Genomic DNA, 16,062 nt, shown 5'->3' with positions numbered 1-16,062 from the left:
GTCTGTGTGGTATTGTCCTCATTGTTAAAACAACCTGCTATATTATAGTGTTGCTCCGTAGCAAAAGCACTTTCCATGTCTCTCAAGTTGGCTGTGTTAATAACAAGCTTTTTATTTGCCCTTGATGCGTGGGATGTGAGCCTAGTAATTATTCTGAAAAGAAACTCCTTCTTGTAGTGTAATTCTCTGGTCTGTATAATCATCCTTTTGGGTCCTTCTTCTCAGCGCTGAGCCAAAGGCTGGTTAAAGCGAAGTACCAGGTGATGGTTCAAGAGGACAGTCTCAGTAAAACTCGTCTTGCTCTTTAGGTGGAATGTCAGTGATGTTTTGGCATCCTTGATTACCCCTCCTTGAGCTCTGAAAAGCCTACAAAAACTCCGAAGCCGATGCTCAGTCTGGTGTTTATCACAGCTGTAACAGGGAGCAGCAACGATAGAAGCACCCAAAGGAAAAGAAAACTCATTGTCAAAAGTGATGATGTATGCTCAATATCCAGAGTGATGTCATGTCACCAAATGGCATACAGTAAGACCAAAGAGGAGACGCGTGCTCCTTCTTCAGAGAGGAGGCCAAAAGGACCAGAGAATGAGTTGTCACATGAATAAAGCTGGAAGTTGGCATCTTAAAAGAGTGACGGCCACACACGTCTGCAAAACCGTGTGCAGGTTCCACACCAGTAATGATAGTACATTCAGGAACTGGAAGTAGAATAGCTGTTTCAGTGTGGTGCTGTCAGTGCCTACTACTTCAAAGATAGCATTTTATTAACTCAATGATATTCTTTGAGGGTTTTTCATGGCATGAGGTTGCAGGAGCTCAGTCACTGGTGGGACAGACGTTTCTGGGCTGTGTTCGTCATGCAGAGCACACCATAAGAAGCAATAAGTTTTCTACACTGACCGAAGAAGTCTCAATGGGGGCTACACAAGGTTTATTCTGCTGACTACTGCAGCTGCATCACTGCTCAGGCACCACTTGCTGTTGCTGTTGTTGTTCTAGATTTGCTATTCTACAAATACTTCCACAGACACTGCCTCCAAGATGCTACTGGTTTAGAGCTGCTGGTATGGTGGCTAGTTATGGCTGAATTAATTTCACAGGCTTTTAAAAATTTATTTTTCCAGTGTTGTGTGATCCTTCTAAAATGTTATGGTAATCTGTTAAATAGCGCTGAGTTTGGACTCTGAACTTATTTTGCTAGATGCAATGGTTGTAAGTTTCCAATTAACTAAAAATTAAGCATTAACTGGAATACCTTAATTGAAAAAAAATATGAAAACATTTTAATTAATTTTTGCAATTATAAATTAGTAAGTAAGCACTAGTAATTAGCTCCAATAAAGTTGTACCTTGACTTTCTTTCTAAACATTTGTAATGCCTAGGGCCTTTCTTAAATCACTCAAGCATGACAATTTCTTTCAGCCACATTAACTTTCTGTAGCAAGTGTTACTGAACTTGTTCAAGTATAATTTGCTTATGTTATGCCTTTTTGCTTACTCACATGACTAAAGTACTTTTCTCTCCACACAGTGGCATTACTAAGTCCCTGGGTTACAGAGAAACATGCTAGGAATACAGATTATAGCTTTCATATTTTGTTTCTGTGGGCTGGGAGCTGCTATTGCTGCTACTGCATCGAATGAGTGGAAAGTCACTAGTCGAGCATCATCTGTTATCACTGCAACCTGGGTTTTCCAGGGTCTTTGGATGAACTGTGCCGGCAACGCACTGGGTGCTTTTCACTGCAGACCTCACCTTACTATCTTCAAAGTAGAAGGTAAGTAAGTGTAATTTAACTGGAACATATGGAGAGCTATGTGTATTGCAAGATGTGAGCCTGAGGAGAAAAAGATTATTTTGGCTTGTGCAAGAGATTATGATTAAAGCATTGTGATGAATATAAGTGAAGGATATTGTAGGCAGAATTTCAGAAACAACTTTGTAGGAATGATATGTATTCCAAGAAAGACAGTAAGCTCTACTCTGTGGTTGGTAATATGTGATAAGTATACTGGACAAAGTTCCAGTAAAGTACACTATCAGTAACAAACCACTGTTAGCAGAGAGATGGATTAAACTGTCTTCCAGCTCTAATTTCCATGCAAAAATAAGCATCCTGCTTGCTGGATGGGTAAAGGAGGAAAGATAGCAGGGTCTGTGACAGCTATCGGTACTCTTTTTAGTATCTAAGGAAATTAGATAGCAAAGAACCGCGTCCACAAATACCATGCAAATATACATATGCTGGGAATTAAGTGTGTGTGTATATACTTGCTGTATCACAGGCTAATATTTTAACTTTAAAGATCAAAGGTGTGCTGTTTCAGAATGTCCATTTTAATGGAAAGCGTTGGATTTGGAAGCCATCTATCAGAGCATAAAAACAAACGGGGTCTTCTTGCCTTATATCAGGAACAGGTTTCCTCAGAGGCACGGACTAACTAAAAGTTTACTACGCAATGTGTTTTCTGTTTTGCTCTGTGTGTAAAGCAGTAAATGTAGAGGTTTGGTTTCTATTTGCTGTTAAGCTTTGAGACAATAGGCAAGAGAGTGTTTTCAGTGAAACTGTGTATAAGTACTCACAAGGGCAAGGGCAGAAGGACTGCTCTCTCCTGGATGTGGGCAGCACACAAGCAAGATGGAGTCAGGCTAGGGCAGGAAAAAATGGATTATGACACTGGTATTTTAGGGAACCAGAAAATAAATCCAGGCTAGACACAACCAGTCTTCCAAAGCTTTTAAGAGACCAGAAAGAAGCACAATCCTAAGATATTAACAGCCAGTGGCTCAATAAGACATAAAATGTACCGTTGCACAGTTGTTGCCACATTACATAAACAGGGTCATAGACACACACACCCCTTCCACACACGTGGAAACATGGAAACACAGGGATGTTACAGATCTGTACCTTTCCTTGCTTCTCATGCCGCTGCCACATCAGACTGTGTGCTGGGACATACAGATCGATGCTTACACGTACAGAGGATTTTGAGATAAAACTCAGCATCATTTTTGTACACATTTTATCATGCCCTGCTCCAAACCATCACAAATCACACGAGGGATGTGAATGGATAAGAATAGTTTTACCTCTTTTAAAGAACGCTGTTCATCAAAAATGATTTAAAGACATAGAAACTCACACGTACACTTTAAAAGTGAATCTTGGTATCTTTGCAAATAACCATTTATGCATTATTTCTGCTGAGATTTAAAGAAAAAAACCAACAACTCTTCTCCTCAGGCACATATGATCAAATTTGTTTAAAGCAATGCAAAGTACCTCAGTAACTAGAAACTACCATTATTGCTCTTAGTAGTAGTACAAAAGCTGCTTCCAGACTAATCAGCTATAATCCATTTGCCACTTTGTATTGTTATATTATTTTGATCACTGGCAGATTGAAACTTGAATAAACAGAATACGCATCATTATGTGTGCATCCTTTAAATATATACTTAAGCATCTGAGTAAGATTTTGCTTATTTGCTGTTTAGAGTAACACAGACAAGAAATTCACAACAAATTAAAGTAGCATGCTCTTATTGAAGTAAGAGAGTAGCAAGCTGCTGTCCTGACATTTAGGAAGTCTAATTTTAACCTGCCAGTGCACGTACCAGCAAAGGGTAATGTTACGTGTAGCATAAACACGACTGGGAAAGAGTGAGGTATTTTGTTTGGAAAACCTGCTAAACATAAACTCCTGGTAATCCAAGGAAAACAAGAGTTCAACAGGGAAAGAGCTTTGCACTCTCACTCCGTCCTACATTGTAAAACAATAAAACACTCAGATTAAAGAAGCTCTGTCCTCAGAGCTTCAATATGTCATCATTATTGGCATACTGATGTCAGGGTGTGCTGGCAATATAACTTTTTCTTCTGCACATTTATGATTTTATGGAATCTATTTGCAATTTGTCCTATAGCCAAAGATAACTCTGTTACACAAGCTCCTCACTCCATTCCTACCTATCTGTCTTCAGGTTACGCCACAGAAAGTATTAGCAGTAAATAACATAAGTCACTTCTACTCCAAAGCAGATTCATTTGATCATTAAAGTTTTGATTGTACTTTTGGGAGGATTTTTCAGGAGAGGCTTCTACATAAGCTCTATGAAGTTTTAAGATTTTTTTTCTTATTTAAATCACAGTAAACAAAAAACAGACTCCAGAGGTCTTTCTTTGAGCAGGATTACCCTGCGGTCATAGGCAGTAGGGAGGTATTTACCAGAACTGACTTTCAGCTAAAGGACTAGTTGTGCTGATAGGAGAATAGGCAAGGCAGTAAGAGCTCAGTTTCTGCAACCCAGCCCACCTAGAGATCTTGAGGGGTTCATGTTTCTGGAAGTCTGGGTTAGCACGGCCACACTGCTAACCGTATCCAAGCTAGCTGGGCTGTTGCCAAATGTACGTGTACAGCCACAGTGTGCTCCACCGCAGTGACTGAAACATCCAGTGAAAGATCCTGGAGGGGTACGACGTATTTACTGTAGCATGAATAGTAATAGTGTTGTAGCTACAGTCATTTAAGGCAATGTTTGTGGGAAGGAGCAATATCTTTTATTAAATCAACTGCTTTGGGAGAAGTACGCAACGAAATCATTCATCAGATCTGACACAAATACAGCAAGCTTCAAGCTAAATATTATCTGGGAACATTGTCTCTTCAGTTAACTTGGTTATGATTATCAGTTCACCAGATATACTGATGGAAATTATATGATAAAAACCAAGGACCATTACCCACAAGCATAAACTCACACAGTCAATAAATGCTACAAATTAAAACTAGCAGAGAGACAATATTGTTTAACAAAACCACTATCCTCTGATTAACCTCTCAGTCCTTATCAGTAAGAAAGACCCACAAAGACCCTTCAAAGGGTGAGCCTGGGAACTAAAGCTCCTGAGTCCACTGGAGTCAGAGCTGCCATGGACTCCAGAAAGGTACTGACTTTTTATGGCAGACTTTCCACCCATCCTGTCTCCTGCTAACTCCTCAGTGCTTCACAGGCAGTAGTTACCTCTCTTCTCATTCCTCTCATGTTTATCATCCTGAATTCTTACAATCCCAGAATTATCCAGATTTGACAGCTAGCTTTTAGTTGTCTAGCACTGCTTAGATGCTTTATTTAGATATTTTGCTTTTGGTGATGCTACAGAGAGCTATTTTGTTCACATAAAATACAGAAGTGTAACTAGTAAACCGCACTGTGCCCACGTCCCTTTCCTATGACACTCCCCTAGTCTGTCAAGGCAGCTACTAGGCTTCTTCAAACAATTAGTTCAGCATTCGGCACGCCTAGCCTACGGCACTGTTTTGTGACTCCTCTGCGCTCTCTGGTTTTCCATGCCAGGCATCAGGGAGGTATACCAGAAAGTAGAAGAAATATTCTTCCTTGAACCTTTGCTTGCTTGAGCCTCAGATCTTCTGCTGGCATCTCTTAGTCTTGCTAGTGCCTGTTTGATGGAGCCAGGTGGGGCAAGTAGCGCTATCCTGATGGTAGCCAATACGGAAGGGGCAATGCCCAGGCGTTCTGGGTCGCATCAGCAGACAGATTCAGAGCTGCCATTTCATGAAGGTGCCGCTGTAATGCAGCTAAGGGGTGGAAGGAAGCTGAAACAAGGCGACTGCTACTGCAGCACCTGTACCCAGAACCGCCTTGCATAGTCAAACACCGTTTGAGTTCATCGGGCTGTGGAGAGCAATTCCAGCCTCGCTTCAGGGCGACACCAGCAACGTTCCCAGAGGGCTCTACCTAGGACAGGGAAGGACTGACGAGAGTTCCCCTCACTAGACAGAAACTTACTGCCAGGCGAAACACACCATCCATTTGACCGCTGCCCGTCGACAGCGAGCCAGCCAGATTCCTTCGTGGCAGCCAAGGCCGGCCTTCTCCTGAGCCTACGAGGAGGGAACTCGGTGCTCAGTCCCCCAGCGGCCAACGCCACTGCTCCGTACACCTCGCAAGCGGGGTTGCACGGGGCCGGGGGGGCAGGAGGAGGTGCCCTGCCCGCTCCCTGCCCGCTCCCTGCCCGCTCCCTGCCCGCTCTCCGGCCGCTGCCCGCCCGCTCCTCTCTCCATGGTGCTGCAGGCTCGGCCCCGGGCGAGCGCCGCCGGCGTGGGGGCAACAAGGTCGCTGTGGTCCCGGCCAGGCAGTAGCTCGCCCCCGGCTTCCCCCGGGTGAGCGGCCGCGGGAGAGGAGCGGTTTAACTGCACCTAGGGCCGCCTGCAAAGCGGAGCGTGCTTTTGGGAGGACGAAGGGGGAGAGGGCCGGGCCGTCAGCCGGGGTGAACGGCTGCGGCCGTCAGCGGGAAGGGAGGAATCCGTCGGGGAGGTTTTCTTCAGGCTGATGGCCGGCCACAGAGGACTCTGCTGAGGGATACTTCGGGTGGTCAAAGGGACAGAGTCAGGAGGGTCCGATATTAGAGGATAACCGTGTCTAAGAACTCTCCTGTAGCAACAAAATCCTTCCAGGAAAAGTGCTTACTGAAGGGAGGTACGGCTGATTTGTGTTCGGCAGACTGAGCCACCCCTCCATTAAGTTGTTCTGCCCAATGAGCACAATATCCATTCGCTGATTTAGAAAAGCAAAGTCAAACCAGCATTGGCAAAGTTGCATCAGTATAAAAAGAAATATACACTAGGATCAATAGTGCACATTTGGGAATGGTGACCAGGAGACGTGGCCAGAATTCCTCTCAGAATTTTATGGCTTGATTCCAAAGTACTCTCCATTTCTCAGCAGGCAGAAGGTCGCTGTTTGGACTGATTGAAATGCTGATTCCAGCACCGGGACTTCTGTGTATGCAGAGAAATAGGCTGTTAAATCTTGATAACGAAAGGATCTCCACTCTCACAGTTTGCCTCTCCATTGTAGCATGCCTCTTTCCAAGCTCATGGCCTCCATTCTGACATTAGGTGACTAGGTCTGCCCTCCACTCAAACAAGATAGCCTGAAATGCATATTTGGTCCCTAGAGGAAGCTGGTAATGCACTAATGTCATGAAACATCATGACAACACAGAGCAAATGTTTTTGGAATCTGTTATATTGTATATTATTGCCACCCTCTCCCCTCCTCCCACCCCCGAAAGTGAAAGAAGAAAGTAAATTAAACAGTTCAGCCCAGGGAGGAGTTAGTCTGAGACATAACGGGTCTCATTAAGGTGGTTTCAAGTAAGGGAAGGAATTAATTCATACGCAGCAGAGCCATTCACGAAGCAGAGATCCATGTTTGACGTAGCAGCCCCTGGCAGAGCAGATATGAACTGAAGGAGGGGGCTAACTCCCAAGTATCCAAGAGACTTTGCCCCAGGGAGCTCCAGCAGCAGATTTGCAGTAGATCCAGAGCAAAACCCAGGGCTTCTATGGGGATGCTAAGTTCCAGAGGAAGCATCCAGAGCCCTGGAATCCCCTAAGAGGCAGGACAGCTCTGCGAAGCCTGGATTTTTGGACCTCAGAGCTGAGACATAGGTTAGAGATTTTGAAGTGGTTCACAAGGAATCCTGCTGCCAAATTTTGTTTTCTCTTCAAGCTTTTCGTTTCCAAGATTTTAATCTATAAGCTCTGAAAATTCATGAATCTAAACCACAATGAATCACTATTTACTGCTATTTACTATGAAGACTGTCTGGCTCTGGCCAATTACTTGAACCAGAATAGTCCAGAGCTATGGGGCAGACTGGAAAGAGGTGTGCCTACTGGGGGGTCTGCAGCCAGAAAGATACACAAAGGGAGTCCAAGAACTGCAGGACTAGACTGCACGGGGCCAGCTGGAAAACACTGATGGTGCAGGCTTTCACAGACAGCTGCCAGTTTTGGAGGAGAAGCTGATGGCAGGTTACAAAGGGCAGACTCCGACACTGCTTTAGAATCTGCAGGATTCCAGGAAAACATAAGGCATTGCAGACCAGCCCTCCTTTTTAGCTGTTGTTTACACCTGGCAATTTGACAGCATCTCTGCAATCCTCTTTTTGTGCTATAAGCCTTCTGTCTTCCCATCTCCGTACAAGGACAGAGGTTACAGTGCTGAGATCTTTTTCACTTTTGTCAAGACCAGGACAAGAGCAATGCTGCTTGTGCTTCTTTTCAGTTGTCCTTACAGATTTTTGCCTGGTGGACAATCCCCCAGAGGTGGTCTTCATTTGCAGAAAATCAGTGAGGAAACCTGGAAGGTGCAAAGTGCTGCTATTTGCTAGTGTGGTTCCCATGCAGCTGGTGCAGGGATGGGAATGCAAAGCTTGTTATTGGGGCATTAATAACAAAGCTCTTTCATCTTCTAATACACCAGGATAGATTGTTATCTCTGCTTTGCTTTTAGCTTTCTTTGATTACTCCTACGTAGCAGCAGAGAGTGTACTGCAAAATGAATAGGACTCAGCAGCAATTGGTATGCAGCCAATGTCTTAAAATACCTCTGTTCAAACAGGTTTTGTACCCTGGTCTGCCTTGCGAGCGCTGAGGTGGGTGAGGGGAGCTTCCCTGTAGCGTGCGCGGAGGAGCCGAAGGCCAATGTACCTCTTGTAATCTTTTTAGCAGTCGTGCTACAACTAGAGCTTCATTCAAAGTTACAGAGATATAACCCATTTCATTTTCACAAGTCCCTGCGGCAGGAAGGGAGAGGAGACCTGGCAAAAACAGCCGGGGAAGGCGGATGGGTGAGAGAAGGAGACTGACGTACAAATCATTAAAGCTGATGATTTTGGAATTCACACTGCTGAGATTTAAGATTTTAAATCTGTAGCCTTCTAACACCTATGACATTTTCAGGGAGTGGTGCAAGGGGGAAAGAGAGAGGCTGAGTAGCAAATGTCTTGGGAATGGGTATGGGGGAATGAGTGTAGCCCATGTAGATCATGAGATGAGAAATTGTAGAGAAATAAATATGTGTACATAAAAATCTCTGCTGTGGATACCATATGGAGTTGGCTGGGCAAGTGTACGTTAAGGGCCAATTTGGTAGAGAAAACAAATCACTACACAGACAATAGGGGTATTAAATCCCTCAATGCAGGTGTTATTCTATGTCTCATGGTACTTACACAGAGTTTTGCAATGTCAAGCCAGATGCCAGATAAGCGCAGCCATTTTAATAGAGCTGTGCACATGGGATTCCTCTACATACCCCACATGCATCAAGTCCTACAGTGTCTGGTTATCCTTATAAGCCTTCTCTGGAGTGCGTGCCATGGGACTCTCTGGTGGTTTAGAGGCTGACTGATGTATCGTCTTGGGTGTTACAGTGATTTAAATGAAATCAGATGCTTGGAGCAGAGATGTTACCAGGGGTGTTACTGAGGTCTTCAGGTTCCCACTTCTTCAGGGCACTTTATTCCTTTATTCCTTTATTTTTTATTCCTTTATTCCTGGTGGCAGTACTGTGAGGGACCTCTGGCTGTGCCTGGCAGATGCCTCCAATCCACTCAATCTTCTCTCTATGGACTGGACATTGAAGCCCAGGGCTCCTGCATGGCTTTCCTCTCCAGGGATGCATTTCCTACCACAGGAGAGAGCACATCAGCTCAGACGGTTGTGCCTTAAAGCAGGGCTTTGTTATATGCAAGGGCACTTTCTTTTCCCACTCCATGGCTCTCAGTCCATGGCACCATTTGTCCAGCAGAGCCGCGCAGCAGCTCATGGACCGGCTGACCAAATGATCTTAACATGGGGGTGAGCAGCCAGAGATGCAGGAGGTGAGGGAGAGACCTGGAAGCTGGGCAGCTGAGAAGGGTCCCAAGCTGAATGTATGAGATGGACAGGCCTGGCAGTGGGGTACCTGGCAAGAAAAGCGGCAATTCTGACGACATTTCACTACTGAAGTGAAGAAGCAGCGCCTCCCTTTTGATGGTATTCAGGATTTAATAATGGTTTTGTGTCATTAAAATCTCCTTGGATTTTATTACTTTTCTTTTTTTAAAACACACATATATTCAAAACAAAATTCAAGTCACAAAGCCAAGCATTCAAATCTTCATTAGTTTCACTGTTAATAAGAAATCAGCAAAGTCCTTCTGTTCCAAGGGATGCTTTTTGTCAGAGAGCAATGAACAGAAATGCATGAAACCAGGGTCAAACGAAATAGAACAAGAGATGATAAAAAGAGTCACTTGATGAGGTGGCACAGAAAACCAACAACACTGAGCAGGCATCTACCCGAATCTATTAGTGTAGACCCTACGAACTGGCATTTAGCTAGCTGAGGTCACTCAAGAACAAGGATGGTGGCTAAATAGGATGGGCCCGTACAACAAGATGGCCTTATATCTACTTCATGCCCAGTGCAGGACTGACAGGAGGATGAGCAAATGTGCTGGCCTGGAGAGAAAGCTGAAAAGCCAGATTCTTGTTCTGCCCCTACAATGACCTCTTATGGGATGATGGGAGACACTGTTGCCTGCCCAAATATTAAAAAATCTAGAACTTAAACATTTATGGTCTTAATTAAGCAAAGCACATATTGAAATTCAGGCACATGCAAAGTCTCCTGAGAATATTTCCTTCATCTCTCACCTTAAATACCTTCTATTGGTCACCCAGATTTTTGCCCTTTAAATTTCTAAAAACGGATCTGAAACAGTTAAAAAAGCAAAGGCATTGAAGACTTCTAAAGACCATGCCCAACAGTCATTTTACAGTTATGTTTCTTTTTTACTGTGTTAACTTTTCTAAAGAAAACATATGTTAGTCTGGAGGTAATTAACCAAGCTCTAGTAAAACAAGTCCTCAGGATTAATCAGCTTAAAGACAGAATTTTTAAATTCCACATCCTGAGCTAAGATTTATGTTGTACTATTGAACAGTTTTCCACAAACCAAGACTTCCATGTGGTAGATTTTAAGACTGTACACCATCAACTGGATATGTCATTAATCTTATTTTATAAGATTATTTTAGGTTAGATTCCAAAATTTCCCTTCTAGTCCCCCATTTTCCCAAAACTTAATTACACAGACTCTACTGGTATTTGAAAGAGTACAATTACATAATCTGACAGTCAAAATGAGAAGCAAAACTCAATACTTGAAAATTCTCATGAATTTGCTTTCATAATAATATATACCAGTTTTCTACCAGGTCCACTCTACCAATTTTTATACTTGCTATTATTTTTGTATCCAGCTAAGATGTGAGGCTACTCTTCTGCAGATACCAGTCAGACACAAAGATGTGTCTTGAGCTCATATTCAGGGCAACGCAAGCTGATTCATATTTCTAAAGGAAATGAGAGCTCAGAAGTTCTAAATTTCCGCTGTATATGGAAATCTGCCAAAATCTTCTGTTATTTGGAGACTGCCTTTTCCTTCTTCACAAATGAATTTCTAAACAATAACACAATGTCACATAAAAGCCTTTCTATTGATATTTCATCCTGTAAGCAGCAAAAGCAGAAACCAAACCCCAGCCACTAAGAAACAGTGAAAGTGACTCACTAACCGTATGTCAGTACGGCGTTTAATTGGGTGACCAGGAGAACAGGACTCTCCGCAGGTATAAACAGCTTCTCCACTACAAGCCCACCATGAGCCCAAGCTGCTGCTGCAGGCTGGCATCCCATCCCAAGCAAGCATCACACCACACACTGGGCCCTGAGTCAGCCACTTTTTGTTAATAATGGTAGTTATCTCACAAAGTGGGGAAAAGAGGTAACTTAATTCACTAAGCAATCATTAATGGCATCTGGCTTTTCCATAGTGTATTTTTTTAGCGGAAATGATCAGCCTTATGAAACAGATGATACAATTATATTCCAGCAAAACCAATGCAATAACCAATTTTCCTTTAATTTGCACCACCTTTCAACATCTTCATGCCGCAAGTAGTTTTGCTTTACTCAGTAGCTATTACAAAACCTCCAATATCATGTTTACTTAATATTGCCCCTAGAAACTCAGTTCTTCACAGAAATTAAGCATTTTCAAGTGCCAGTGACTCTTGTGCCTCTGTGCACAGCAAGGGTCAGGTCCCCTTCGAGCAGACCTATTTGCCTGGCTTGCTGCAGGGCTGGCACACAACAGGGTTTTTGATCCTCATGAGTGCATCCCCATCCAGATTGAAGCTCCCTGCAAAGATGACCTTTCAGTGCAAAAGCTTATTCAGCTTTCCTGATGAGCTGGGTGTCATCTTGCTAGGCTACAAAATCTCCGCATTGGGTGTACCCAGAGGTGGGATTTGTTGAAATGGTGATGTGACCTGACCAAAAAGCCCCACCAGCAGAGAAGTCACCCAGTCTCCTAGTCAGAGCCCTGGACCTCGACTTTTAAAACAAGGGCACCCACCGCAGCGAGGGACGGGATATGAGTGGAAAGCAGAAAATTTGTTTTCCTCCCTGCCAGGGATTTGGGTCAATTTCTGCTGAGTCAAAAAGACTCGCTGCTGTCCCAGCCAGCTGACGGCAGCCAGGGCTTCTCGCCCCCACGGTCCCAGAGGCTGAGCAAGCACCACGGGCTGGCACTGCTCACCGAGCTCTGCTAGCGAGGTCACTGCCTGTGGCACTGTGAACACGGCATGGCCACCCTGCACATCCCCTGCCAACCTCACAGCCTTCATCTTCTTTGCTTTTCTCCCTCAGCACTTTTCTCCCAAGGGCATCTCCAGGTGAGACCACCACAAGGCTCCTCTTGTGTTTCTGGCCAACAGTGCAGTCCAACAGCACAGGCTGCAGAGGGACCATCGCGTTACAGCTGCCTCTGTGTAGATGTTTGAGATGGGTGCGTCCTTCCAGAAGGTGCAGGGAGCTCAGCTGAGGTTGAAGGTGGGATAGTCAAAGGCAAAGAAATAATCTACAGATGGAAATATGTGCCCCTGAGGGAGCAGGAAGCCACATACAGTAGAGCCACCTTCCCCCAAAGCAAATGAGATGCAGCGTGGTTGGAGATGGTGGGGTTCAGTGCAGGGGCATACCAGGGAGCGAAGGGGTTGTGCCACTTGCCAGACTGTGGTACAGGGCTCACTCTCAGAGGGTTGATGGCCAGCTGGGTCTCCGTGGCTAGGACATCCTGCACTGCCATAGCCATACTTTGGCCTGGGCTTCACTGGGGGTGCAGACACCCCCAACCCATGGCTCAGCTAACTTCCTTCCAAGCGGCGAAGCTCCCTGGCCCTAGCTGGTTGTGGTGGTCCCTCTTGAGGGGCTGTGCTTAGCACGGCTGGGGAGAGAGGCACGAGCAGAGACGGGCAGCTGAAGGCAGCATCCCTCCCTGCAGGCAGCAGTTACTGTCTGCGGGCAAACTCCTGCCCAGGCGTGCGGCGGTGGGCTGCGAGGGGCATGGCTGCACGGGGTGGTGAGTCCTTCCTCTCCCTCCCCTCCGCATGCACCGAGCAGAGTGCTGTGTGTGTTAACAGGAACAAGCTTAAACATTTCCAGCCAAGGTACTTAATACAAGTCTGTTTGCCAAGTGGCTTTACTACCTTCTTTGTTTAAGGTTAAGAGAAATGTTGTTGCTCAAAGGAGAAAACAAGTGGGGGTGTTTTCCCCCCTCACCCTTCCTGTCTGCAAACCCAGGCATCTCTGGTCTGCAGTTCCTTATAAACAAAAGAAGGAGCTTTTGTGGAGCCTGTTGATAAGAGATACTCCACACCACCCCACACCCCACAGATTTTTATGACTATTTTTATGTTTGCAATAATATGCAAAAGTTTGAGCCTTTCCTAAGGTCACTTGTTTGCTAGTTGTGCTGCAGTGTGGCGATTGCTCCAGTTACTGCAGAGACATAAGGGCAAGCCCAGGGCAGAGTAAGGCATGACTGGTTGTCTGGGCCTGCTGACAGGATTTGCACTCAATCAGCAAGATCTAAGTGTACAAGACGCAGATGCATGCCGGTGAAAGGAGAGACAGGGAGATAGGAATGGCTTTCTCTTGCACTCCCTTTTTCTGGGACCAGTTTGCAAGGAGGCAAAACACTTGCAGGCAAGGAAAGCAAGTCTGGTGCACGACAGCTGGGGCACGGGGCAGGGAGAGAGCTCTTGACAAAACACATAGGTCACAGCCACCCAAAATACATCAGACAGCTTGATGGAAGCAGATCATTAGGAAAGCAGAAAGTGAGCTTGTGAGGTGCAAGGCTCTGCCTTGACCTGGTGGTAACAATTCAGCCACCACTTTTAGTACAAGAGGGACTGGGCCCAAGTTCTTCGCAATCTCAGTGAAGGCTAACTGCTCAACTGGGAGAAATGAGATCATTTCCAAAAACTTCTAGCATTTTAATCAAAAGAATGAGTGGCAGCTCTTATTTAAGGAACCTGAGTGCTTTCAACCACCTGTTCTTTACAATTTTACCACCTTGGATCATTTCAGATAAAAATCTGTCCCCCGCAACAGTTCCGTGTTGTGCCCGCTAGTTCACACAGTCTTGCAGCAAGGTGGTTATAGTTCATAATACTGAAGGGAAAGCACTGCTGAACAAGGAAGAGGAACTAGGAAGCAAAGAAATGTATTTGAGGTGTGGAAGGCTCCTGAGTAGCTCTTTAAAAGAAGAAGGAATGATGAAGAAAAGTCTGTTTCCAAACAAGACTCATTTCTATTATGCATGAGTCATACAAAGTGGTTTTTAAGAGCCAGAGATTTTTTTCACTGGAATTGCTCACTTTTCTCAGTCAGCGAAAGAAATAACATTACTTCAAGGTCTGAAGGTCACTGGGTTACATCTGCTTTCACTCAATTCTACCAACAGCAGTATATTCTAAATGGATTTCTTTCCTTTTTTTTTCTTTTCTCTCAACAACTTTGCAGCCTTACTGTCTCCTTTATGCCACTAGCAAGGACAGGATCATAAATTAGTACAGTGCTAAGTCTGACCCAGTACTTTTGCTCAAGTAATGTTAAGTTTTTATAATCTATCCCCTCCTTTGCCTCTAATTATCTACCTTCTCCTTTCTAAATAACTTACTGGAAACTCAACAGAAAAAATTCCCAGAAGCTTGTGGTCAGCTGTCGGGTCTGTGTAGATGGACCAGCAGGGATCAATCCAGTATCCAGGATCCTCTCAGTCGGCATCAGGCAATGCATGCATATAGATTGTACTGTGTTGCAAAAAACCCCAAGTCTTTATAAAAAATAGCTTGTCTGTAAGATGTGAGATGGCTTCTGCTTGGCCCAAGCAAAGCCTCTGCTGCAGTACTGTGTCCAGTTTGGGTACTACACTTGAAGCAAGATGCAGAGCTTACTTGGAAAGAGCACACAGATAAGAGCAACTAGAATCTCTCAAGTTTATGAAACATGACCTATGACGAAAGACTGGAAGAGTCAAGACTGTTTAGTCTAAAGAAGAGTAGACTAACTGTAAGCACAAAATTAGCCTTCAAATACATAAGAATTGGCTGCAGACAGGAAGAGCATAATCAGTTCCCCAAGTCCAGTGGCAATACCACAGGAAATGGTGAACCTGGATTACCACAAAGGTTATTAGCAGTTTTAGCATTCTACCCTAAAATCAACTGTCCTTTTTTGTCTGTCTATGGACAACCTACCTCTAACCCTTAGCTTAATTTTGTTACTCTGTGGTTGTTTTACTCTGTGGTTACCTGAATCAGCTCAGCCTTATACCCCATGGTCAGTTCTAGGTGCCAGAAGTGAAAAGTGCCCCGTGAAGTTCTCACATCTTCTCTCTTGGACTCCCCCTTGCAGCCTGTTTAGGTGGAAAGCTGTAATTCAGAAAATATAATTTGTAAAGTATCTAAGGTCCACTTGATAGTAGCCTTTGGTCTACAAAGGTCTTTCAGGGGACTATTGGTCTGCAAAGGTTGGTTGGTATTAAATCCCCTTGCGCTTTTCTATATATATTTCCTACTTTTTGTCTGAATTTGGAGTGGACGTTTTGCTCTGTGCTTGCAGAGCACGTAGCTGTGTGTAAGACATTTGATGCCCATGATTTGGCCTAGATACTGCTGAAAGATCTACAGCCCTGAGCAAACGCAGCACACTCCCAATCATCCTATTTCACTTCTCTCTGCTATTTTCACTGCCAAACAATATTCTCCTAACATATCTGAAACAGCCCAGAACAGAGGAGGTGGGGAGACAATGTAGGCCAAAATGCTTGAAGTTCTCAAGCTGT

The 16,062-nt window shown here is 44.5% G+C and overlaps 1 protein-coding gene across 1 annotated transcript in view; it reads left to right on the top strand.

Annotated features, from left to right (window-relative positions):
- The first annotated feature begins 1,544 nt into the window (after window positions 1–1,544).
- Window positions 1,545–16,062, top strand: part of CLDN10 (claudin 10) — a 58,548-nt gene continuing 44,030 nt past the window's right edge. The window contains exon 1 of the mRNA XM_030036712.2: window positions 1,545–1,779. Within this exon, the coding sequence (XP_029892572.1) occupies window positions 1,566–1,779 (214 nt within the window). The 5' untranslated portion in view covers window positions 1,545–1,565. The remainder of the gene's footprint in view (window positions 1,780–16,062) is intronic.

Source organism: Aquila chrysaetos, chromosome 14 (genome assembly GCF_900496995.4).
Source record: "Aquila chrysaetos chrysaetos chromosome 14, bAquChr1.4, whole genome shotgun sequence".
NCBI lineage: Eukaryota > Metazoa > Chordata > Aves > Accipitriformes > Accipitridae > Aquila > Aquila chrysaetos.
The sequence above is the reverse complement of the archived record's forward strand: the minus strand, read 5'-3'. Positions and strand labels throughout refer to the sequence as shown.